The 26,519-nt window shown below is 46.4% G+C and overlaps 1 protein-coding gene across 4 annotated transcripts in view; it reads left to right on the forward strand.

Moving 5' to 3' along the window:
* LOC147096996 (integrin alpha-7-like) overlaps positions 1–20,341 on the forward strand; it is a 277,843-nt gene extending 257,502 nt beyond the window's left edge. For 3 of the 4 annotated variants that reach the window (XM_085972716.1, XM_085972713.1, XM_085972714.1), the window contains one exon: positions 7,389–20,341. In XM_085972716.1, the coding sequence (XP_085828842.1) occupies positions 7,389–7,547 (159 nt within the window). In that variant the 3' untranslated portion in view covers positions 7,548–20,341. Of the gene's footprint in view, positions 1–704; positions 833–7,388 lie in introns of all 4 variants that reach the window. The other variant, XM_085972715.1, reaches the window with a different exon arrangement.
* The last annotated feature ends 6,178 nt before the right edge of the window (positions 20,342–26,519 follow it).

Here is a 26,519-nt window from a genome sequence, read left to right on the forward strand (position 1 = left end):
TTGGAAGCAAGGTAGATAGGAAAGACAGGAATCCGTTCACGCAAGTACGAATGCGTGACTTGCGTTTCAAGTGTAATTGGCATGCAGTTGTAATTCCTATTCTTGATCATGAGGTGGCAGATTTTTCCAGTGCAACGAAATCGTAAATGTTCGTTATAAACAGGATTAGGATTTTGCGACATGTAACGCACAGAGGAAATCTTCCCCAAAGAGTGGTTAAAGTCTATATTAATGACTACAGGAAGGAATGTGATGCTTTCAAGATGTACCGTTAAATGAATAATGTATAATGCCAAATGAGCGGCACTGGGCTTGCCTCAGAATGGGGGAAAAAAAGAACAAACTACACGGATTGAGATTGTGGTATGGGTGCCTGCTGGGTTCAGAATTCCTGCCGTTTCAGGAATTGTTCTTGGGATGCCGGGAATCTGCCGTCAAATTGAAGTAAAGATGCCAACAGGAGAGATTGATCCAAGAATAATCCATCTTCTAGAAGTCAGACAATGCTGCCTCTCATAGTGCTCCTGTCCACTGACATCGCACCAAACTGGGCCCAATTGTGTTCTGATTTTATTGTCCCTTGACCACATTCCTGAAATGCGAGACTGAAACCCAAGCAGACACCTGCACCACCTGGATGCCGGCTCACTCATCCCTACTTGGTTTGCCTGTCGTAACCCTGGACAAACGTTGCTTCCTTGTAGTGCGGTTTCTTCAAGAGAACGAACAAAGAGTCTCAGTACGAAACTGAATATCACAGGGCCCATCTTCAAACCCAGCCATCTGACCAGGAGAAACAGGCCACCGAGGCATAATGCTGACATCTGCAGCGGTAATTGTAGTGACAGGCCTGTGCCTGGTCCAAGGAGAGAGGCTTGCTGTGGTAGTGCCAATGGGTATAGTGTGTGTTTTTTTGCACGGGCACTGAGCACTTGTATGCCGGGGGTGTGTGTAAGGATTATAAATAAGTCTCAAATATTTAAGCATACCTACAGTTCAAATGATGGGGTGTAGAACTGGTTATGGTCCCTTAAACTGCACCCATTTTACACCTCCCCTTGAAAAGAGGAGTGAGTCATTCACACTGAACCGCTGGATGTGCCTCACATTCAAACAACTGGTTCCCAATTCAAGCTGTTCCAGCCTACGTTCTAACGGGGAAACATGGCTGGGAGCATAAAGACAACCAGACCCAGTGGAACCCAGCTCACTTCTTCGGCAAATGTAAAAGTCATTGGTACGAGTCCAATGAGTCTCCAACTAGCTCCTTAGATCAACATTGTGTTGAATCTCAGAGCCACCAGACTTCTGAAAACCTCCTGATCCCTCGCTGGCTGCCACGAGTCTTTTAACTCAATAATATTGATGAGTTTTGGTTTTTTTTTGGTGAGGGGAGGGGGGTGGGGGCTGGGGGTTGTCTTCGTCGTAAATTCATAGTCATAGCCAAAGATGGTTTGAATCCTCCAGCCCAATATGAGAAAAAAAAGAAAGACTTGCATTTCTATAGCGCCTTTCACGACCTCAGGACGTCTCAAATCGCTTTACAGCCAATTAAGTATTTTTGAAGTGTGGTCACTGTTGTAATGTGGGAAATGCGGCAGACAATTTGTGCACAGCAAGCTCCCACAAACAGCAATGTGATAACGACCAGATCATCTGTTTTCGTGATGTTGGTTGAGGGATAAATATTGGCCCAGGACACCGGAGATAATTCCCCAGCTCTTCTTCGAAATAGTGCCATGGGATCTTTTACGTCCACCTGAGAGAGCAGACGTTTAACGTTTAACGTCTCATCCAAAAGACGGCACCTCCGAGCGCTAGTGAATACACATTCATCCCCTGCATCAATTGGCTTGTTTGAAGTAGTCATGGTGATTTGCTCAGGGAATAATCCTTACACCCCCCCCTCCCCCCACCACTTTGTGTATCTTGTGGCAGTAATGGATGGGTTGTGGTGTGTATTAGGCATGTACTTATGTTGATTTCTGTGACTTTTCTCTTCCCTTGTGAAGTTTGGATTTGTTTTCAGTGTGCACACATTAAGAATAGCCTGAGATGCTCTGCATGGAACACGTTTTCTTTGAGTGGTTTTACCCCCGAGGAATCAGACACTTGTCCTCCCACATGCTTGTGTGTGTATTTTACTTATTTAAAGTAGTTGGATCAGCTTTTTCCCCGTCTGACTGAGGTAATGCTAGCCTGGGGTCTTGGGGCATTGTGATTGGTTCAAGTTGCATGAAGTAAGTTCACCGCAAAGTAACATTTCCACCATAGGAAATATTAAATACTGTCTCTCTTTCTCTTTCTCCTCCCTCGCTCTCTTCCAAGCGTCTCCCTAGGTTGCTTTTGAATATGATCTTTGAACAGGCTGGCTCTACTCACAAGACCCTTTGTCTCTGTGCAACTTCCTTCAGCTCGGAGAGTTAGTGAACAGGACATGGAGCACCCTCCATTACTTACATCACGATATCTATAGGGGCTGGGAGGAAGAATGGCATTGTCCCCAGACAAGCTTAACTAGGAGCAACATTGGCATCAAACACCCAGGGGTGGGGTAGGAGTCTATGGTAGAAAGAACGAAAGATAGATTATTATAGTATATATATATAAGGATGTCCCAAAGCGCTTAACAGCCAATTACGTTTGAAGTGTAGTCACTGTTGTAATGTAGGAAACGCGGCAGCCAATTTACGCACAGCAAGCTCCCACAAACAGCAATGTAATTATCTGTTTCAGTGATGTTGATTGAGGGAATAAATATTGGCCAGGACACCGGGGAGATAACTCCCCTGCTCTTCTTCGAAATAGTGCCATGGGATCTTTTACATCCACCTGAGAGGGAAGACGGAGCCTCGGTTTAACGTCTCATCCAAAAGACAGTGCAGCACTCCCTCAGTACTTCACTGGGAGTGTCAGCCTAGATTATGTGCTCAAGTCCCTGGAGAGGGAATTGAACCCATAACCTTCTAACTCCGAGGCAAGAGTGCTACAACTGAGCCGCGGCTGACACATAGCCGTACGATAGCAAAATACTGCGGATGCTGGAAATCTGAAATAACAACAGAAAATGCTGGAAACACTCAGCAGGTCAGGCAACATCCATGGAGAGAGAAACAGAGTTAACGTTCCAGGTCTGTGGCCCTTCAAAGGGCTCTGGTGAGACCACACCTGGAGCATTGTGTACAGTTTTGGTCTCCTTACCTCAGGAAGGATATACTTGCCATAGAGGGAGTGCAACGAAGGTTCACCAGACTGGTTCCTGGGATGGGGGGATTGTCCAATGAGGAGAGATTGAGTAGACTGGGCCTATATTCTCTAGAGTTTAGAAGAATGAGAGGTGATCTCATTGAAACATATAAAATTCTTACAGGGCCTGACAGGGTAGATGCAGGGAGGATGTTTCCCCTGGCTGGGGAGTCTAGAACCAGGGGTCACAGTCTCAGAATAAGGTGTCAGCCATTTAGGACTGAGATGAGGAGAAATTTCTTCATTCAGAGGGTGGTGAATCTTTGGAATTCTCTACCCCAGAGGGCTGTGGAGGCTCAGTCGTTGAGTATGTTCAAGACAGAGATCGATAGATTTTTGGATATTAAGGCAATCAAGGGATATGGGGATAGTGCAGGAAAGTGGAGATGAGGTAGAAGATCAGCCATGATCTCATTGAATGGAGGAGCAGGCTCGAGGGGCCGAATGGCCGACTCCTGCTCCGATTTCTGATGTTCTTATATTTATCTCTCCACGATGCTGCCTGACCTGCTGAGTGCTTCCAGCATTTTCGGTAGTTATGATACATGTCTGTCCTTGCTGATGAAGTTGAGCAGCCATACATTAGAGGGGAAAGGTGGTGGTGAAAGATTTCTTCTTTACTGGTATCTATAATGGAACAAACTTTTATAAACAGGCACGTAACCTGTAAGAAAGGAGCCCAGACTAAATGGTTGTCAGAAGTAAGTTGAGCTCCCCCGATGACCTTGTAGCTAGAAGCAATAGAAACATAGAAGATAGGAGCAGGAGTAGGCCATTCGGCCCCTCGAGCCTGCTCCGCCATTCAATGAGATCATGGCTGATCATCCAAATTCAGTACCCTGTTCCTGCCTTCTCCCCATATCCCTTGATCCCTTTAGCTTTAAGAAATATATCTAACTCCTTCTTGAATATATTTAATGAATTGGCCTCTACTGCCTTCTGTGGTAGAGAATTCCACAGGTTCACCACTCTCTGGGTGAAGAAATTCCTCCTCATCTCTGTCCTAAATGGCTTACCCCTTATCCTTAGACTGTGACCCCTGGTTCTGGCCTCCCCGACCATCGGGAACATCCTTCCTGCATCTAGTCTGTCTAGTCCTGTTAGAATTTTATAAGTTTCAATGAGATCCCCTCTCATTCTTCTAAACTCCAGCGAATATAAGCCCAATCGACCCAATCTCTCCTCATACATCATTCCTGCCATCCCAGGTATCAGCCTGGTGAATCTTCGCTGAACTCCCTCCATGGCAAGAACATCCTTCCTCAGATAAGGCGACCAAAACTGCACACAATACTCAAGGTGTGGTCTCACCAAGGCCCTGTACAACTGCAGCAAGACATCCTTGTTCCTGTACTCAAACCCTCTCGCTACGAAGGCCAACATACCATTTGCCTTCTTAACTGCCTGCTGCACCTGCATGCTTACCTTCAGCGACTGGTGCACAAGAACACCCAGGTCTCGTTGCACTTCCCCTTCTCCCAATCTATTGCCATTCAGACTGCCTTCCTGTTTTTGACACCAAAGTGGATAACCTCACATTTATCCACGTTAAATTGCATCTGCCATGCTTCTGCCCAATCACCCAACCTGTCCAAATCATCCTGGAGTTTCTCGGCATCCTCCTCACAGCACACACGCCCACCCAGCTTTGTGTCGTCTGCAAACTTGGAGCTATTACATCTAGTTCCCTCGTCTAGATCATTAATATATATTGTGAATAGCTGGGGTAATATTGAACCACACAGACCAGAAGGTCCCAAGTTTGATCCCTAGTCTGTGCTGAGTTAGGGCAGAAGGAGGAGTTGGGGGGGGGTGGTGGGGAGTGGGAAATAATCACCCAGGGTTCCATTCCTGATCACTCGCCAGTGACCCCTGCTAGCAAGTGCGTGTGCGGAGATCGGGGTGCAGACAGGACTGGGCTTGACTGTAATCGCCCCCATGTTGGAATAGATTGCGGACACTTGGCAGGCAATTTTAACCTCGCCCATCGGTCAGGAAACTGTCGGGATCTGGCGCAATGCTCGTTTTGCACCCCGTTCTGATTTTGTCTTCCAGTGAAGTTACCTGAGGGACGGTGCTCGCGTCGCAGCGGCCCGATCGCCAATGACCCTTCACTGGCTGATCACCTCAGCTCACCGGCTCCCTGGTATTGAGGATCGAAGCCCAATATCAGGGGTACCTCAGGCCTTACCATTCAGGCCACAGGGCTCGTACTCTGCGTCCCCCCACCCCGGCACGCCCCAAAACGGGCACGCCCCAATTCCTAAGCCGAGCACGAGTGCCATCTTCGTCCTGACATTCTCTCTGATGCTCTCCGACTCCTGTCTGTTTGCAAGCATCCATTAGGCCTCGGAAGATTCATTCCCAGCCTGGCTCTAAACCTGAGACACTTGTGTTCTATTAAAGGTCTCTTGGGAAGAATGAGAATTTGCCAGTGGGAGGATTTGTTTTCCCATTTCCCCACTTTGTGACTGGTGTCAGTTTCAGCCGCTGAAGGATAACTGGAGCTCGGTGCCACGTGGGGCTTTGTCCTTTAGACAACCTGCCCGGTCCCAGCGTCAGAAGCGCTCCTTGCGTCAGCGTGAGTTCCCATTAGTCACGCGTTCTGATCGTGGGAGTAACTGGTGTAGAATGGACAATGCGCTCAGCCCCTAGACAATGGTCTCCTGTACCTCAATCAATACGAATACCATATTTTCCAGCAAGGATGCTGCTCACAAGAAGGAACCGTTGGGCCTGATTTGTGGCCTGACGTGATCGATGTGCCCTTTTGTGATTTATCTCGGATGTTGCGTCATGCAAAGCCGCAAAAAGCAAAAAGGCACCTTGGCCTATTTTAAAAAGCCCAGAAAATGGAGTGGGCCAGAAGTCAAACGAACAGTAGGGACGGGGTGGGCCCCAGCTTCAGCCTCCCCCATGCCCGCTCCCCCCACCCCACTCCCCCCACTGCTCTGTGCTGACTTAGTTGATCTCGGTGGAGATCAATGATAGAGGGTTACAATTGGCTAAAGTGTCCTTGAGACAGGGAAACATAGAAACATAGAAGATAGGAGCAGGAGTAGGCCATTCGGCCCCTCGAGCCTGCTCCGCCATTCAATGCGATCATGGCTGATCATCCAAATTCAGTACCCGGTCCCTGCTTTCTCCCCATACCCCTTGATCCCTTTAGCCTTAAGAAATATATCCAACTCCTTCTTGAATATATTTAATGATTTGGCCTCCACTGCCTTCTGTGGTAGAGAATTCCACAGGTTCACCACTCTCTGGGTGAAGAAATTCCTCCTCATCTCTGTCCTAAATGGCTTACCCCTTATCTTTAGACTGTGACCCCTGGTTCTGGACTCCCCCGACCATCGGGAACATCCTTCCTGCATCTAGTCTGTCTAGTCCTGTTAGAATTTTATAAGTTTCAATGAGATCCCCTCTCATTCTTCTAAACTCCAGCGAGTAATCGACCCAATCTCTCCTCATACGTCATTCCTGCCATCCCAGGTATCAGTCTGGTGAATCTTCGCTGCACTCCCTCCATGGCAAGAACATCCTTCCTCAGATAAGGTGACCAAAACTGCACACAATACTCAAGGTGTGGTCTCACCAAGGCCCTGTACAACTGCAGCAAGATGTCCTTGCTCCTGTACTCGAATCCTCTCACTATGAAAGCCAACATACCATTTGCCTTCTTAACCGCCTGCTGCACCTGCATGCTTACCTTCAGCGACTGGTGCACAAGGACACCCAGGTCTCGTTGCGCTTCCCCTTTTCCCAGGAGGGAGAGGGGGAAAAAAATCAGCTGGAAATGGCACAGGTGAGGATAGGATTATTAGGTTCAGCTGTGATGCCGCCCGTGGTCAAATAGCAGGCTGACGCTCAGTATTTGGGCTCACACATGAAGAATGGCCTTTTAGGACGCGGCTGACAGAATTACACCCAAGAAAGAGACAGCACCTTAAGGAAATGAAGGGCGGAAATTGGGTAAGGGGTTGGGGTGGCAGGGGGAGAACCACATCTGATGCCACCGATGCCACGTGCTGCTTAAAGAAAGCGAAGGATGCCCGCGGTCTGGTGCCAAGGCTGTGATTTGTTTTGCACACAGATTAGAAAGCAAAAATAAATGGCCTTCTCTTTCTCTCTCTCATTGGCAGTGTGGATTTTTTAAGCGTTCCCGTTACAATGACACCGTGCCACAATACCACGCCGTGCGGATAGGAAAAGAAGAGCGACAGCTACACATGGATGAAAAAAAGACGCAATATCAGAAGGAATGGATGACCCACTGGATTGACAGTGATGGTTACTCGTGAATCTTATTTATTTTTATATACTTTAAATAATGCGGCCTAAAAATCCAACCCCAACCCACCCCCCCACCCCCCCCAAAAGAAATACCACGTATGTTTCTGATTATAGCAACTGCCAGCTGCACTGAAAATGAACAAGGTGACACTTTGAGACAGTGAGAGCCCCAACATTTAAATCTTAACCCAGAACTGACACTTGACAACTTGGTGTTGCAATGTTTCCGTGATCTCGTGATGGTGTATCATGATGGTGCTTGCTTTTGAATGATTAGCAGACTTGGTGTCATTCGTACTAGTTGCTTATGTAAGTAATAAGCCCGCCCTTTCCCCCCCCCCCCCCCCCCCCCCACTCTGCTCAAACCATGCTTCTAATACCTTGCCTTGGCTCAGAAGCCTGATGAAATAATCTGTTGTGATTTGGTTTGCAGGTTCAATGTGACTTTTGTGAAGGAAAGTGGGGTCATTTTCCACCTGATCCAGCTCAGTTACGTAACCTATAGAACAGCACGTCCTGACTGCTCATTCAGCGCTCAGTCAGAGCGTATTTGAATGAAAGCGGATTGGCTGAAAGGTGTTCTTAGTTGATGGCTCCACTGTCGATAAGTTCCGGAGCAAGAAAAGACCTTCTGGCTCGTCAAGCCCACTCCGTCCAGAGTCCGTGTCTGATTATTCTGATGCGGACTACCATGGCACAATAGTCATAGGGAGAAAAATTCAGTTGTTTGCGCCTCCTGTTAGCGCCTTAAGAGGGCGCCAATTGGGGCGCAAAGCAACTAGAGGCCGGGCGCGGTGATGTTTGTACCGCTCGCGAAATTAACTAGACATTTTGCGGTGGCGCTAAACGCTTCCGCCACGATCTCCTGCGCCGGCAGATTGTGACGTCATTCGAGTGCGCAGCGCCCCGTTAGCACCCCGGACTGGATATTGAGTGGCGCCCCCTGCCTTACCGCCTGCCGCTAGCAACGACAGGTTGAGGGGAGCGTTATGCTGTCAGAAAGGGACTAGGGGAGCGCTATTTAAAGGCGACCGTTTTTTGTCGGTGACATTTTTGCACCACGCATTCTGAGAGAGAGAGAGAGAGAGACTTCTGGAGAGATTCAACGCTGTGTGAAGGAGTTTTGAGTACTGAGCAGCACTTTGCAGGTTTATTTTGATTTGCCCTTCCTTGCTTCGCCAGCACGCTGAGGTAGCGCCTCGCTCCTCGGCGTTTACGCCTTAAGACAGGTGTGATGCGCCTGATTTAGCGCTCCAATCACCTCCAGGGGCGATAAAAGCCAAGTTTGCTGTCGGAGGCGATAATTAGCGCCAGGCGCTAAACTTTGTGCACGGCCGATAACGGCGCCCCAAATGGGGCGATACTGAATTTTTCCCCCATAATGTCAGGAGGGTGGCGTGATCTCATACAATAGGGAGTTAAGAGGCTGTGGCGACACTTTTTAAAACTGAAATTGTAATATTGAAGAAATATAGAATTAAAGTGTGCGAACTTGCATTGATCTGGCGCCTTTCACAGCCCCAGGACTTCCCAGAGCAATTCACAGCCAATGAATGACTTTTTGAAGTGTAATCGCTGTTGTAATGTAGGTAAAGGCGGCAGCCAGTTTGCGCACAGCAAGGTCCCACAAACAGCAATGAGGTGACTGACATAGAATGTGCAGCACAGAAACAGGCCATTCGGCCCAACTGGTCCATGCCGGTGTTTATGCTCCACAAGAGCCTCCTCCCACCCCTCTTCATCTCACCCCATCAGCATACCCTTGGAAATAACACACGTGCACAGGAATTTAAAGGGACCACGCACTGAAAGAAACAGGCCGAACAAAGTGCAGCTTGTAAAGGGAACATTGCCTGTAAACTGCTTGAAGGTTTGAATGAGTAGCCACAACTGAATTTTTGTATACTGCCTTCCTAAACATGGGATCGGCCAACGGATAGATGGACTAGACTTTCAGTCTCATCTTTCAGTGATCAAGACTATCATTTTGGCAGACAATATATACTCATCCCATCATAACTCAAGTAGTCACAGACTATGGAGTCGTTTTGTGAGGTGAGGTTCCAGTGTGAAGCTTCACTCGGTGGAGCACAGGTCAGAGATAGGACTATAACACTAAAGGGAGGCTTCACACTGGAGTGGGGGCTTGCAAAATGACCCTTTTATAAATTAAAACAAAGTGTCCGTGAATTCTTTTAAGATCCAAACTTGATAGCCTTGAAGTCATTTGTTTTGAGTCCGACATTTCTGCCAGTTGAATCTGCCCGCCACACGTCCTGGTCTACCTTGTGGAACAGCTCATGGAGATAAACAGACAACATTGGGTGAAGAGGTTCGGAAGGAAATAAGAAGTATCTTAACCCCCCCGCGCCCCCCACTCCCCAGTTTTAGTGTTCCCCCCTCAATGTTTCGAACACACCATGCACGAATTCTTTGAAACTGAGACAACCTGCATCCAAGTTCGTCAATCAATCAGTCAGTTAGAAGGGAATATGTGAGAGTGAAGAAGATTGACTTGCTCAATGATTCTCTCTCTCTCTCTCTCACCCTTGCCCCTCCCTATCTGTATATCTATTTTCCCCTTTTCTCTCACGCTTCCCACCTCCATTTAGGACCTACTCAGATCAGGAATGCATCCTGTGAGGAATCGCGGGCAGAAAACCACATCCAACCTACTGCATGACACATCGAGGCTGCGCCTCAAAGATTGCAACCAAACAGTGTAACAATAATAGAGTAACAGACCACATTTATTAATTGTATGCGACTGTAGAGTCTGAACCCGCTGTTATGAGTAGTGTAGTATTGAACTCATTATTAGAATCATCAGCTGCACTTTACTAAAGAAAAACAAAAGAATCTCACTGAGCATGTAATCAGATTTAAATGACTGAGCTGAGATGTCAAGCAAAGAATTGTTCTTAAAGGACCATTTAAATCATCAGAATTGGAAGATACACCTAAATGTTGAGAAAGGTTACTGATAGTAGTCTTTGTTCAATTCTAAGGACTAGGGGACACAGATTTAAGGTTTTGGGCAAGAGATACGGGGGGATGTGAGGAAAAACTTTTTTACGCAGCGAGTGGTGAGGACCTGGAACTCGCTGCCGACGGAAGTGGTGGAAGCGGAGACACTCAATGTTTTCAAGGGGAGACTGGATAGGCACTTGAGGTAAATAAACTTGCAGGGCTACGGGGATAGGGCGGGGGAATGGGACTGACTGGATTGCTCAACAGAGAGCCGGCGCGGACTCGATGGGCCGAATGGCCTCCTTCTGTGCCGTTATGACTCTTTTCAGGTTTAATGCTGTAAAACTGCTGCTGCCAACTCACACCAGATCCTGATCTAGATTGCTGAATTCAGATGCCTGTTCACTGTATCACTGCTGGAGGATATTTAGCACAAATTCTGCATTTTATAGAATCATAGAAATTAGAACCATAGAATCATAGAAATTTACGGCACAGAAGGAGGCCATTCGGCCCATCGTGTCTATGCCGGCTGAAAAAGAGCTCTCCAGCCTAATCCCACTTTCCAGCTCTTGGTCCGTAGCCCTGTAGGTTACAACACTTCAAGTGCCTATCCAAGTACTTTTTAAATGTGATGAGGGTTTCTGCCTCTACCACCCTTTCAGGCAGTGAGTTCCAGACCCCCACCACCCTCTGGGTGAAAAAAATTCTCCTCAAATCCCCTCTAATCCTTCTTATATTACAGCTTTGCCACTGGAGCCGGCTCCAGCTCTGTTGGCAGGCCTGTAATATAAACATGATGGCACAATCGATGCCAAACCGAAATAGCCGCTGACGCTGGGTGCCATGGGCCACCAAACAATTCTAGCTTTGGGCCTACTCGAACAGGACATGTTATTGGCCTGCCCCCACAGGCTGGCAATGTGCAGTCTCTCCCGCCCACAGTCGTTTCAGCGTTTCCACCCACGCGGACTCCTGCCCCACAGTGTAATCGGGTGAACCCGCACGCACCAGCACCCTTTAACGTTTTTTGCTGAAGCCCTTCGGGCAATATAAAAACAAAATGGCAGCTCAGAGGGTCCCGACCGACAGCCGTAACTGCATAAAACGCGGCAGCAAGCAAACTGGCAACTTTCAGTACTTCATCAATGACGTTGGCACCTCCTAGGTGACAGCACCAGGCCCATTGTGTAGCCAGATCACAGGAAGTCTCAAGCACCTGCTGACAGGAAGCTATGGGACCAACCCAGGTGTTCTGCCTGGGGGTACAGAGCACTGATAAACACCAGCGTGCGGAGATCTGTAACATTTAAAATGAATCCTGATCCGTTACTGCTTTTTTAAGAGGGAAGTCATTTTATCAGAAACTAAAACTGAAAAGTAATGGCCACTCCGTAGAATAGATTGCTTTAACCGAGGTTCAAGTTCCGTGACGATGAATATTCTCTGTGAAGTGATGTACCTTTTAGGATTCACTGTGCGTCTCAATTATATTTCTATTACTGAAAGGACTCTGGGACAAATCCTGTTTCAAGTGTGATAAAAACAGAAAATGCTGGAAATACACAGCGGGTGTGAAAGAGGGAAGGCATATGTTAAGGTTTCAGGTGAGACCCTGGATCAACATTCTCCCCCAAATCCTCACTTTCTCTGTAAGACCCGTTTCAATGTCCAGCATTTTCTGTTTCTATTTCAGAGTTGCGGCATTGGCTGTGTTGCTTTTCATTTGATACTTTTTCTTCAGTGCAATAAAGGGATTAAGAACCTTGCAGTAAATGTGCAAATGACACCAAGCTTCCATTCTTCCAGCCCTAGTTCCTGGTACATCACAAAGCGAACCAGGAACTGTGGGCAGAGGCTTCAAGTCAAGGAAGCGTCAACAAATTGCATTGTCCCCAAACCTCCATCCAAGCTCTAAAATTCCTTTTGAATAGCCCTCCCCTCCCACTGACTGTGACTGGGTGGAGTACAAATGCATTTGGGGTCATTGCCCCTTTAAACAGAATCAATCTGGCCTCAACTGGGCACCAAACTCAAAGAGGCTCCACTGTGGTAATCAGAAACATACAAATATGGCTCCTGTTACGGCGATACAGCCTTTTGTTTGATTTTTCTGAATGAATCTGTGCACTTGAATGTCTTGGCACATTGCAGATGTTTTGGAGACTTATTCACGAAACAGACCAACGAACAGGACCAGACCTTTCACTTTTAATTTGACAGTTTTTCTGCAAAGTAATTACAGGAAACTTTGTGATGTCCGGCACCGACGGGACCGAGCTGTTGCCGTCCCATCAAAACTGCCGGACAAACCAGCGCTAATGTTGAAACATATGGAGCTCTGTATCTGGTAACAAACCCTGTTGCTTAGCAACAGCTTCTAAACAGTCGGCAGTACCTTGCAAGCGTCTCTGTAGCTTAGCAACAGCTTCAGCAAGACCTTGCAGAGCCTGACTGGTGGAAAAAAAAGCAACGAAAAGAAAAAAAAACTAATGAAACGGCTCCTGATTTTTGCCGGTGGCTCAAGCAAAGATAAACCAAAGTTTCCTGTATTATGCTTCAGAATTCAATTTGGGTGTTTTCCTCCCTCCTTGTTATGCTGAGAATGTCATTTTTGTTTAATACCCTGTTTTCCCCACTTCAAACTCTCCACCGGTCTAAAAATGGTATTGGCCGATTGTTTCACGGGGTGGGGGGGGGGTTGCGGAGGGGGGACGACAAGCGTTAAAGGGGAATCGTCGCCATTTCAGGATGTTTTTTGGGCAGGCCACCAGCTTGTTTTGAGATTCTCACTATTGGCAGTTGGGAGGCCCAGGTTGCAGGAGATGCTGTGTCTCCCGCAGCACAAACTGTTCTGCAGCTGTTCAAAGAGCTTTAAAGGTGTCCCGGTGGGCCCAGATGTGGCGACTTAGGGGTAGAAATTTGTCTGGGGTAGCGCAAAACGGGTGGTATCGAATCGGTCTCCCCTTACACTCCCCGGTTCCGTTGCCTTCAAAAGAACTGAATATCAAGCGGAGCGTTGAACAGATGTCCCTTGCGATACGCCCGATTGGCACTTCAGCCCAAATTGAATTTCACTCCTTCAATCTCATTCAGACCCAGAAGGTCCCAGGTTCAATCCCGGCCTGTACTGAGATAGCTCATCTCAGTTTGAGGGGCAGTAGTATTGCTACAATTGGCCGCACTGCATCAGGATGGGGGGGGCAAGAGAAAACTGGAGGGGCTTCCTGCTCCTGGACATTGTACTGGAGCCGGCTGTACACCGGTGCCACCTTTGACCTCAGAGTGCCTCCTAGCGTCACGATTTATTTTAACTGGCTGGCCTTGCGTTTGGCTGGTCCTGTCGAGCTGGGCCTGTATCGTGAGTATAGACACTGAATTACTGTCTACTGAATTTTTAAGGAAAGTCTGTCTTGTGCAGCAACAATTACTGTTAGTAACCTGAAGTGAGTTCATTACAGTTTAGTGTATGGTACTGTACAGTGTTAAATTAAACCTGTGCAAGGTGTGCATTATCGGAGAGACTAAAATCGTCCTTGTTTCTGATTGGTGCTCAGTGTTTCTCAATTTGCGAATGCAGACCAATCAGCGTGACCGTGTCAAACTGGGCAGTTTGATACTTTTCACTTAACCGTTAATCTGCGTCTCAAAGTTACCACCTTCACCCTTTTGTACAGTACTGTATAAGTAAACCACATTCTTGTGTCTTACCTTTAGCTCTGCCCACACATTGCATCGTTCCCTGGCAAAGACGGGTGGTTAAGCTCTCAGGCCTGTGCCAACCTGAGGTTGCCACCTGACTAGTTTTGGACTGGGCAGTCTCGTTTTGAATGGGCTGCCCGGACATTTCTAAAACAAAAACCGCATGCCAAAGATCTACGTTTATACCGACTGTTTCATTGACTTCTGTGACCCATGATGTGCAGGCATTAATTATTAAACGTTTTCAATCAACAGCGCTCATCCCCCTCCCCCCTCCATCCCTCGACACCCCTTCTTGCACTATGCACTTTGGCAGAAAAAATCAAAGAGCAAGTTATTGTCTAAATGGAAAGAAACTGCAAAGTGCTACAGTACAAAGGGATCTGGGGGTCCTGGTGCATGAAACACAGAAGGTTAGTATGCAGGTACAGCAGGTGATCAGGAAGGCCAATGGAATCTTGGCTTTTATTGCAAGGGGGATGGAGTATAAAAGCAGGGAAGTCTTGCTTCAGTTATACAGGGTACTGGTGAGGCCACACCTGAAATACTACGTACAGTTTTGGTTTCCATATTTAAGAAACGATATACTTGCTCTCGAGGCAGTTCAGAGAAGGTTCACTTGGTTGATTCCGGAGATGAGGGGGTTGACTTATGAGGAAAGGTTGAGTAGGTTGGGACTCTACTCATTGGAGTTCAGAAGAATGAGAGGCGATCTTATCGAAACATATAAGATTGTGAGGGGGCTTGATCGGGTGGATGCGGGGAGGATGTTTCCACTGATGGGTGAGACTAGAACTAGGGGGCATAATCTTAGAATAAGGGGCTGCTATTTCAAAACTGAGATGAGGAGAAACTTCTTCACTCAGAGGGTAGTAAATCTATGGAATTTGCTACCTCAGAGAGCTGTGGAAGCTGCGACATTAAATAAATTTAAAACGGAGATAGACAGTTTCCTAGCTGATAAGGGAATTAGGGGTTACGGGGAGCAGGCAGGGAAGTGGACGTGAGTCTAGGTTCGGGTCAGCCATGATCCTATTGAATGGCGGAGCAGGCCCGAGAGGCCGTATGGCCTACTCCTGCTCCTACTTCTTATGTTCTCTCCCTGTCCTGTCTGGTTTTAGATACGAGGGAAAGTGTGGAATCTTTGGACCAGCTTCCATGGCTGGAGAATTCTGAAGACAGAGGTCTTATCTCTAGAGGGGCAGGGAGGTGGATTTCTGGGGGTTATAATTCGTTCAAGGTCCTCTGAGCCCTGCTTAGAATCAGTCCGTTAAGACAGTTCTAGCCATTTAGCAGAGGAAGTGCACTGTTGTTTAGTGTTGCAGGTGTTACTCCACAGGGAGATGGCTGAGTGAATGTTTCTGACTCGACGGGGAGAATGTGGCACGGGTCAAGTTCAGCAGCAGGAAGTGCTCAGCTGAAGGGCTGCCCTCTCAGCACTGATTCAAAGGAGACCTTGGGATTCTCGCTAACCCAAGGGCTCTTGCTAAGGTTTTGTGAAGGGCCACAGTTTTGAGCACTGATTTGGCCAAGGGCCCCAATTCCAAACTCACCATAAAGACTCTGTCTGCTTTCTTCTTTTAAGTAACAAAAACAGAGAATGCTGGAAACACTCAGCAGGTCAGGCAGCATCTGCGGAGAGAGAAACCGAGTCAACGTTTCAGGCCGATGACCTTTCGTCAGAACCTTTCTTCCAGCTCTGATGAGGATCTCAGTTAGTGTAATGGCAAAAAGGCAACAGGTGCATCAATACCTGATCAGTCCGCCCCCACCCCACCCCCCCCGCTACTTTCACAGATAATCCACACTTTGGAGCTGATTAATATTTTGCAATGCCTTAAAATCAGATCAAAGAAGCCCCCCACCAGTCAAAGCTTTTTGTCATCTTCACAAACGGCTTGTCTGCCAAAGAACCATCTATTGGGAGAAAGAATGAAGCCTCTGCAGACAAACTGCATCTTAACTCTCCTCGATTTCAAAATTCTCATCCTTGTTTTCAAATCCCTCCATGGCCTCGCCCCTCCCTATCTCTGTAATCTCCTTCAGCCCCACAATCCTCCGAGATATCTACGCTCCTCTAATTCTGCCCTCTTGAGCATCCCTGATTATAATCGCTTAACCTTTGGTGGCCGTGCCTTCTGTTGCCTGGGCTCTAAGCTCTGGAATTCCCTCCCTAAACATCCCCACCTCGCTACCTCTCTCTCCTCCTTTAAGACGCTCCTTAAAGCCTACCTCTTTGACCAAGCTTTTGGTCACCTGACCTAATATCGCCTTATGTGGCTCGGTGTCAATTTTTTGTCTTATAATACTCCTATGAGGTGCCTTGGGATGTTTTACTACGTTAAAGGCGCTATATAAATACAAGTTGTTCAAATACCCTGATCCAGTTTCTCACCGCCCTCTATCTATTCTAACCTGGTGCTACATTCGTCAATAAATTGTTAAAAGACATTTGTAGAGTTCATTAGCAAAATCGTTTTAATCGGAAGCAGTTTTCTCACCTGGATACTGGTTCGTTATCTCTCTGAATACTTACTTCTTCTTTTCGTGTCTTCTCGCTGTTCCCTTTGGGGAACAGTGTGAAGTAGTGGAAGGATTTGTCGGCTGATTAACAGTCTGACTGGCCGCATTAACGCTCCTTCCATGGCCGCAACCATAGAATCATAGAAAGTTACAGCACAGAAGGAGGCCATTCGGCCCATCTTGTCCGTGCCGGCCGACAAAGAGCTATCTAGCCTAATCCCACTTTCCAGCTCTTGGTCAGTAGCCTTGTAGGCCACGGCACCTCAAGTGCATATCCAAGTACTTTTTAAATGTGGTGAGGGTTTCTGCCTCTACCACCCTTTCAGGCAGTGAGTTCCAGATTCCAACCACCCTCTGGGTGAAAGGATTTCTCCTCAACTCCCCTCTAAACCTCCGACCAATTACTTTAAATCTATGCCCCCTGGTTGTTGACCCCTCTGCCAAGGGAAACAGTTCCTTTCTATCCACTCTATCTAGGACCCTCATCATTTTATACACCTCAGTTGGGTCTCCCCTCAACCTCCTCTGTTGCAAAGAAAAACAACTCCAGCCTATCCAATCCTTATACCAGTCGATAGGGTGGTCCGTCCTACACGGTGGGAGGGTTTTATGGGCTCCCACAACCCATACGATGAGGGGGGGGCGGGGGCCACCCACACCCACCGGACGCGAGTATCCCGCTGGATGTCAACCCAGAATTCAAAGCCGGAGCTCCGACTCCGCTCGTCGGGACTGTCTGGAGTGGGAGTTTGAACCCTGAACCCAGAGGTGGGAATGTTACCACTGCGCCAAAGACTCACTCCTCGCATAGTTACTCATGACCACCTTTGCTGCACTTGTTACTGCCCTGGCGCTAACAGTTACAGATCCTAACCAATTAATTGTGCGCGATTAGCTGGTGAGCTTTCCTCATGCACGCATATTAATTATGAGAGGTGCAGTGCCATTTATCATTTTTAGCATTTAAGGGCAAATTTACTGATTCCGCACTGCCAGAGGGGAGTGCGGTCAGAGAATCAGTGCTATGGATGTTTTAGCCCTATCTCCAATCCATGCTCCCTGCCAGTCAGTGAATGTACCCGTTACTGATAACATGATTCTTCAAATAATTTGAAAACTGCCTCTGTTATATCTAAAAGAGCAGGTGGATCCTCTTCGGTTAAGTACCTCAGATTGTGACCTAGGTGATGTGGGTGTGTCTTTTTGTATCGGGAGTTCATTTTGAAGACCTGCTGTGTGGGAATTGCGAGGGCACGGGGAGTTGCAGCTGCACTCTGACCTCCGACCCTTCCCCCCGTCCTGTAGAAAGAAAGACTGGCGCCTTTCACGACCGCTGGACGTCTCAAAGCACTTTACAGCCACTGTTGTAATGTGGGAAACGCGGCAGCCAATTTGCGCACCCACAAACAGCAATGTGATAATGATCAGATAATCTGTTTTTGTTATGTTGGTTGAGGGATAAATATTGCCCAGGACACCGGGGATAACTCCCCTGCTCTTCTTCGAAATAGTGCCATGGGATCTTTTACGTCCACCTGAGAGAGCAGACGGGGCCTCAGTTTAACGTCTCATCCGAAAGACGGCACCTCCGACAGTGCAGCACTCCCTCAGCACTGCACTGGAGTGTCAGCCTAGATTTTTGTGCTCAAGTCTCTGGAGTGGGACTTGAACCCACGACCTTCTGACTCAGAGGCGAGGGTGCTACCCACTGAACCATGTCTTGGTATAATTATAGATTCATTGCTGGACCTGTCCCTTTGACTCTGGGTGACTACAGTAGCCAATGGGAATAGACGTTCAAAAGTGCCAATTTAGACAAAGCAACTGGAGAAGCACAGGTGAAGGGTCAACCCCCATTGTGCAGGCCACCAGCAAGGCCGAACGGAGTTGGGGAGAAGATGAGGTAAATCAGGAAGTAGTGGTTAGTTGAGGCCGAGCTTGGATTTTTAAAGCCTGTAGATTGTAAGAGGAAGAGAAGGTTGAGAGGGGTAAGAAGCTCTGCAGCGTGAGGTCCTGGGTAAGAGTGAGTTGGAGTTGGAGCAGGAGATGGTGCAATGAATCTTGACCTCCACATAGTGAGGCGAAAGAAAGGTGGTTAAATTATAAGCTAACCCTCAGAATGGTATCAAAGCATGTAACTCATGGGTACAAGCCTAAAGGAGGAGATAGAGTCTTGTGCTCCTGATGTCACAAACTCGTTTACATTGACAGCAAATCACTGGCCACAAATTATCCCCTCGTGCCTCATCTAAAGGAATAAACCTCCCCTGGCTTAACAACCCCCACCCCCCCACTCCAGGTATAAATTGCACTACACTTTATAAACCACCAGAGACGCCAATAATAACCTTGCATGTAATGGGTTTGATGCTAAACTCAGTAGGACAGTAGTTCCCCCTCTGGTTATGTATTGCATCTGTTAATATAGAAAAACATTTGTCCTGCAGGTCACATTGGTGACGTAAAGTGTAAAAAAAAATTACCTGACATAAAAATAGAATTTCCATACTGTGTCTCCGTTATTGCATATCCTTGACAAAATATGTCACAATTAGTTAACAGCAAATGTCTGTAACTGTTCCGCCCTATATTTTTGTGCCTTACTTCACCTGCTTCCAATGCTCCCTTTACTTTTTTGTACACTTTGCATCTAATGTGTTTAAATAGAGCTATTCTTTCCCTAATTGTTGGTGTTTATTACACTTTATTGTGTCTAGTGATTGACCAGTTTCTAGTTTTAACCTGATTTCTTTGTTAGATCCTTGCACTCTGTATCCATGGTAACTTGAGTTCGGTGAAATGGTCGGTTCTATGGGCATCTTCCTAGACACGCCCATCCATCGTTGCTGCTCCGTGGTCATCTGTCCTGGAGACTTACCAAGAGTGCCAAATCCTAAACTTAATACCACCAGAAACCTCACCCCCCGCCCCCGCCTCCTCCTCCCACTCCCCAGACTCTCACTTTTTCAATGGCCTGGTCTGTTCAAAATGGCCGTCGGCGTATTATGGTGCTGTGTCTCCTGAATCATAGTTCTGGTGTGCTCCGGATTGGTGCTCACTCTTTGATGAGCTAACTTCTAGCACGCTTGATAACCGATTCACAAGACAATATTGGTAAGAGGCGAGGGAGGGGCTACAGAAATCTCAGCGCATTTTATCAAAGTGCCCACGTACCTCCAAACATAAATGATCACTGATCGGCCCATTGGCTGGATTGCCTTCTCCGATCTCCCCTCACCTCCCACAGTGAGGGACCTGAACTAAATTCACTGGCTTGTAAAACCAAGGCAGCAGGGGGAATAGATAATAGCGCACATACTGATTGTGTGTTTGCACTGGTCGATCACTAGTCATGACCTTTCACCTGAACGTTTTGACGTCTAGTGATGATGCACCCACATCCAAATACAGCTATCGAATAATAATATAGCTCAGATAATCAAAGTGCTCCTTTTTAAATAAAAAAATTATGTGGTTGTATATAAATCTATATTTGAGTGTGGTTGTTTTGTTAACAAGTCTAATTTCTTTATTGAATGTTTGTCAAACCGTTTACTTATTTAATGTACAATTCTCGGAAATAATTAAAAAAAATTGGTAATGTTCAGTATCTCGTAATATTTATTGTGTCATTCAGTGTATTTTGTTTTTTAGTTTCTCTGGTTTTCACCCCTCCTCTCCTGAAGATGCTGATTCTTGCTGGGGTGCTGTTTTTTTCCCGTTCATGGAACGTGGGCATCACCGGCAATGCCAGCATTTATTGCTCATCCCTAATTTCCCTCAAGAAGGTGGTGGTGAGCCGTCTTCTTGAATAAGTGGCATTTCAGAGTCAACCACACTGCTGTGGGTCTGGAGTCACATATAGGCCAGACCGGGTAAGGGCGGCAGATTTCCTTCCCTGAAGGACATTCGGGAACCAGATGGGTTTTTATGACAATCCGATAGTTTCATGGTCACCATTACAGATGTTCCAGATTTATTTAATTGAATTGGTGGGCTGGGATTTGAATTCATGTCTCGCGAATCATTAGTCGAGGCCTACTGGATTACTGGTGCAGTAACATAACCACTATGCTACTGTACCCCTAGGTTTGAGTGGCAGCTGCCCTTGGTTACTTCACCAACATCTGGAGATCCTTTCTGTACAACAGATAGTCAATAATAAACCCAATAGGGAATTCAGGAGAAACTTCTTTACCCAGAGAGCGGTGAGAATGTGGAACTCGCTACCACAGGGAGTGGTTGAGGCGAATAGCAGAGATGTATTTAAGGGGAAGCTAGATAAACGTGAGGGAGAAAGGAATAGAAGGATATGCTGATGGGGTGAGATGAAGAGGGGTGGGAGGAGGCTCGTGTGGAGCATAAACACCGGCACGGACCAGTTGGGCGGAATGGCCTGTTTCTGTGGTGTACACTCTATATAATTCTATGTAGTGAAGCTAGGCAGTGAATGTCAATGAGACTATTTGATGGGGGCAGGGGGTGGGGGGGTGGCAGAGCCAGATCCTGTCCTATCGTCTACACCTGTGCTTTCTAGCAGCATCGCTGGGTAGCAATCAGAAATGGGAGACTTGGCTATTTGTACCCTAGCTGAGTGGCACTGCGACCAATTACAACTCCACTACCACTACCCTGGCTGAGAGTACTCTACTTAGCACAGACCCGGGCTCTGTGTTTGTTTTAAACAATATACTGGAAGCTCCCTCTTAGCGTTGCTCTCAAAAGTCCAATGATTTGCTGTTTTATGGCAGGAGCCATACTATGTAATGCTCAATGTAGTATTCTACTACAGTACAAAGGTGGAGTTCTGTTATGCAGGCATGTTCCTTTAAAGCTACATTGCCTAATTCCTGTAAATCAACACAGCCTGAGGTCAATCAGAGTTTACTTGTTTGATGAGGCAGGATTGAAGATTGGAAGATAAATTTTCAGCTCTAGGTAAAGACGATTGGCTTTCTTTCTCTGAGGTGTGATATCTGAACATAAGAACATAAAAAATAGGAGCAGGAGTTGGCCATTTGGCCCTTCGAGCCTGCTCCGCCATTCAGTAAGATCATGGCTGATCTTCTACCTCATCTCCACTTTCCTGCACTATCCCCATATCCCTTGATTCCCTTAATATCCAAAAATCTATCGATCTCTGTCTTGAATATACTCAACGACTGAGCCTCCACAGCCCTCTGGGGTAGAGAATTCCAAAGATTCACCACCCTCTGAGTGAAGAAATTTCTCCTCATCTGTCCTAAATGGCCGACCCCTTATTCTGAGACTGTGACCCCTGGTTCTGGACTCCCCAGTCAGGGGAAACATCCTCCCTGCATCTACCCTGTCAAGCCCTGTAAGAATTTTGTATATGTTTCAATCAAATCACCTCTCATTCTTCTAAACTTTAGAGAATATAGGCCTAGTCTACGCAATCTCTCCCCATAGGACAATCCCCCCATCCCAGGAACCAGTCTGGTGAACCTTAGTTGCACTCCCTCTATGGCAAGTATATCCTTCCTTAGGTAAGGAGACCAAAACTATACACAATACTCCAGGTGTGGTCTCACCAGGGCCCTATATAATTGCAGTAAGACGTCTTTACTCTTATACTCAAATTCTCTTATAATTAAGGCAAAGTCCAATGTCTCTTAAATGTCAATTTGTTCTTGCTGTGCTGTTGATACTATACCCTCAGTTATGTGGGATATTGGATGGATCAGTGCCAGACTTGAGGCCAGAACTACTTCGGTTCAAATTCCAGCAGGATTCACTCAGCCAAACATCCTTCAAAGTTGGATATGTCTTGGGATGTGGGGTAGAAAACGGGAAACTGCAAGGACTGAGCTGTGAGTCCCTCCTAGTCCCAGTATCTATCTTTGGACACACCTGGCTGTTTTGCCAAAGCCCTGTTCTGCTGTAAATCAGGCAGAAGAGTCAGCTAGAGGTTGCCAGAGGTTCTACTGAATGCCACATCCATCCAATAAGCAGAACGTTGCTACAGTACATCCTTAATAATCTTGATGCCAATGAATAGCAGTCCCCGGGTAATCATTCTGCTCTTCAAATGTATCGTAGAACTTAATAACGAACAAAGACCCCTGAAGGAGATGTTGGTAAAGTGTGTGTGTGCATGCAATTGATTGACTGAGTTTCAGCCTTAAGGGCTGAATGCACCATTGTTGTCTGGTCTGGGCATAAATTAGGCACCAGGTTCTTCATGTACATGCTGGATGGTGTGTACTTCCAAAATTGGGTGATTCTGAGATTATATCACATTTTGCAACAGATATGACTCCTAAAACTAGACAGGTCAGTGAATAATTTGCATTGGTTACCAATTTAAGCAACAGTGGTGGTTTTGTGTGCACAGGAACATGATGATAAATGGCACACTTGCTTTCTTGCTCACTGCAGCCCTGAAGCCAGTGACAAACTGGCAACGTAAAGAGAGTAGTGGGACTGCTGTGAAGGTAATGGGCACCGCAGAAAGAAACAACAAAGAATCTATCATATAAACAGAAACACCATTTGTTGAAGTCAACTATATTGTCACCCAGCATAGGAGGTTAGTTAAATGAATGTATTACATTATCAATATAATGCTCTATGTATACAGGACCACGTTTTTTGGGGGGGTTAGTTTGGTGTCTGCTTTCACAATGTATCACTCTGTTTTTGACACTATCATCTGTTTAAAAGATTAACTCCACTGTGCTATCCCATCGTAAAGTCTCACGATTTAAGCACCACTTAAGGAAAATTAGACAACAGAGGAAGTGCTGGTGGATTCTTCACTCACTGGCTTCTTTCATGCAAACCCCACCACTGTGGCAAATCTCGCTTGTCCCTTTTATATGATGCTGTGTTCACTGCTCCATGGACTAGCATATCCTCTAGAGGGTGAAGTTCTCTTTCAGTCACCAGTATTGAAGTGCCCAGATACAGTAGACCACCAGGGAGTTGGAACGTTTTCATTAGATTACTAAGAGATCATTGGCGTTGGAAAGAAAGTGCCATTCTGTTGGGTTTGGTCATGGTTGACAACATCCAGAAAATGTCAAAAAGTGAAACCCGCACAAAATTCCTCTGGGCAAGGCCAGTGTTATGAAGATCACGGGTACTGTTGGATATTCCACTCGGACTCAGCATCATCGACGACTCCCATAAGTGGACCTTGCATCCACTACGAACTGGAGTGTGTCTTCACCTGCCCAATATTTAGGTAAGATATAATGAGACACCCAAGGGTTGAACAAAGAGCCCTTTGCCACGGTCCGTCAGCTTCTTTCCACCTCCTATCCTTGTTGGCTGTCTGAATGAAACGGATCTCTGCCTTGCAGGTACCGTAGGGTTCACAGTTAGGAGTTTGCAACATTATATTCAAAGGTACTGTGCGCCATTGTATGTTTTGGTGCAGGTGCAGAAGAAAGTATAGAATGAGAAATAGGCAATTCGGTCCATTGAGGAACTTCTTCCAACAGACTATGTATGATTTGGTTACACTGCCATGGAATTTCACTAATTTATTTCATCCCATGCAGGAGATAAATAAACACAGTTGAAGCTTCCACAAATTTCTCTGCCTCTTCCCCGCCCTCCCCAGTCCACCAAAGATAAACTGCAGGATATTAATTTAACATTACAATCTACCCTCACTAGTTACATTCCACAGATCGCACGTCCGTGTTTTTTAACAGGACAGGAATCCGTGTTGTACAGAGTATTCAATGACAATGTATTGTGCATGTGACTGTGAAGGTTCTATTTCTGCCTACATTGATAAGATTTTGAGGGCCCTGTTATGTCATTTTTGACTTTGAGAAAATGGGTATCCGAATGATCCTTACATGAAATCTTTCAAGTGATTCCTGTACGCTTGCTAACAGCCTTCATGATCACTAGTCTGCCATGGGTAGCAGAAATACCTGTCCCACAGCAAGTGCTGAGACTTGGCAAGTTCATACAGGCCTCATTATTGACTAACACAGGACCAGTTTACTTACACACAGCATGAATAATTGACTACCCACATGGTGGGTGAGATCTGAGATAGTATTAGAATCCAGAGTGATCTTGACTTAAACTGATTGAGATTTGTGCACAGTTTTATTGGTAGTGACTGACCACACCTTTTTTCCCCATTTTGTATCATTGCCAATAGAAAGAGGACTTGATCAGTCTGTGGAGTAAAAAGAATCGTTGCTTGAAAATGGATTTAACAGTGCAAAAATATTAATTTATAGTTTAGTTTGTGTTGCATTCCATTTAGTCTAATCTTGGTGATCTGTGGTATCTAACTCACTGGCCCTGGCAGTCTGGAGTAACCACATGTCTGAGTTCTCTGGCAATTGAGGAAGCCTGTACGTCACTGCAGGAGAAACTACCGTGTCCACATTGCTCACCACTTTGGCTTCTTTGAAAAATGGGTGTGCAGCTCGTCAATCCAGCTCTCCCAATCCATTCATTGTAGATTGGATCGTTCTTTGTAAGGCCAACACTTGCATTTATGTCTGTGTCAGGATTCTCTCGTGCAGAATTCCCATTGCAGTGTGACCAGTTTGCTGCAGTGTACAGGATTGAAACATAGAAGATAGGAGCAGGAGTAGGCCATTCGGCCCCTCGAGCCTGCTCTGCCATTTAATGAGATCATGGCTGATCATCCAAATTCAGTACCCTGTCCCTGCTTTCTCCCCATATCCCTTGATCCCTTTAGCCTTAAGAAATATATCTAACTCCTTCTTGAATATATTTAATGAATTGGCCTCAACTGCCTTTTGTGGTAGAGAATTCCACAGGTTCACCACTCTCTGGGTGAAGAAATTCCTCTTCATCTCTGTCCTAAATGGCTTACCCCTTATCCTTAGACTGCCAATAGTGGGGCGTGACAGGAGTTAACCTTCGACAACTGCCAAGCAACCCATAAGGTGCAATCACGAAAGAACTAAGCTGCATCACAAATTAACTAGCCTGACATTTCATTTAACAGTGACAACACTGCATCTTTCAGCAACAATCATCTTTCACCCTTCATCAATTTTCTCAAAGACTTTCCACTGAATAGCACCAGGAACCCCGGCTGACGTTTCCCCCCTTGCGACCCACTGACACTATTGTAGCATCTACCCTGACTGAGATCAGTCAGCCACAGACTAGGGATGGAAATTGAATGCATTTCTATAGCTCCTTTCACAACCTCAGGCCATCCCAACGTGCTTTACAACCAATGAAGCACTTTCGACGTGTAGTCACTGTTGTAATGTAGGAAACATGACAACCAATTGCGCACAGCAAGCTCCCACAAACAGCAATGAGATAAATGACCAGATAATCTGTTTTTAGTGATGTTAGTTGAGGGATAAATATTGCCCAGGACACCGGGGAGATCTCCCCTGCTCTTCTTCGAAATATTGCCCTGGGATCTTTTACATCCACCTGAGAGAGCAGACGGCCTTGATTTAACGTCTCATCCAAACCGACAGTGCAGCACTCCCTCAGCACTGCACTGGAGTGTCAGCCTAGATTTTTGTGCTCAAGTCTCTGGGGTGGGACTTGAACCCACAACCTTCATCTAACTTATAAGCGAGAGTGCTACCCACTGACACCAAGAAACTGGAGTATTCTTGGTCTTTATGGTTCAGTACTGCACAAGGCAGCGGATTAACCCACCAAGCTAATTTTGTATATATATATTTGTACTGCATCGAATAATCAGGCTAGTTTGTACTGAAATTATCAGTTCAAATGCTCATAGATTAATATGACTTTGAATTTGACTACTAACTACAGAAAGCACAATGAAT

The sequence above is a fragment of the Somniosus microcephalus genome, chromosome 33 (assembly GCF_052327205.1).
Source record: "Somniosus microcephalus isolate GS21.2 chromosome 33, FLI_Smic_1.0, whole genome shotgun sequence".
Classification (NCBI taxonomy): Eukaryota; Metazoa; Chordata; class Chondrichthyes; order Squaliformes; family Somniosidae; genus Somniosus; species Somniosus microcephalus.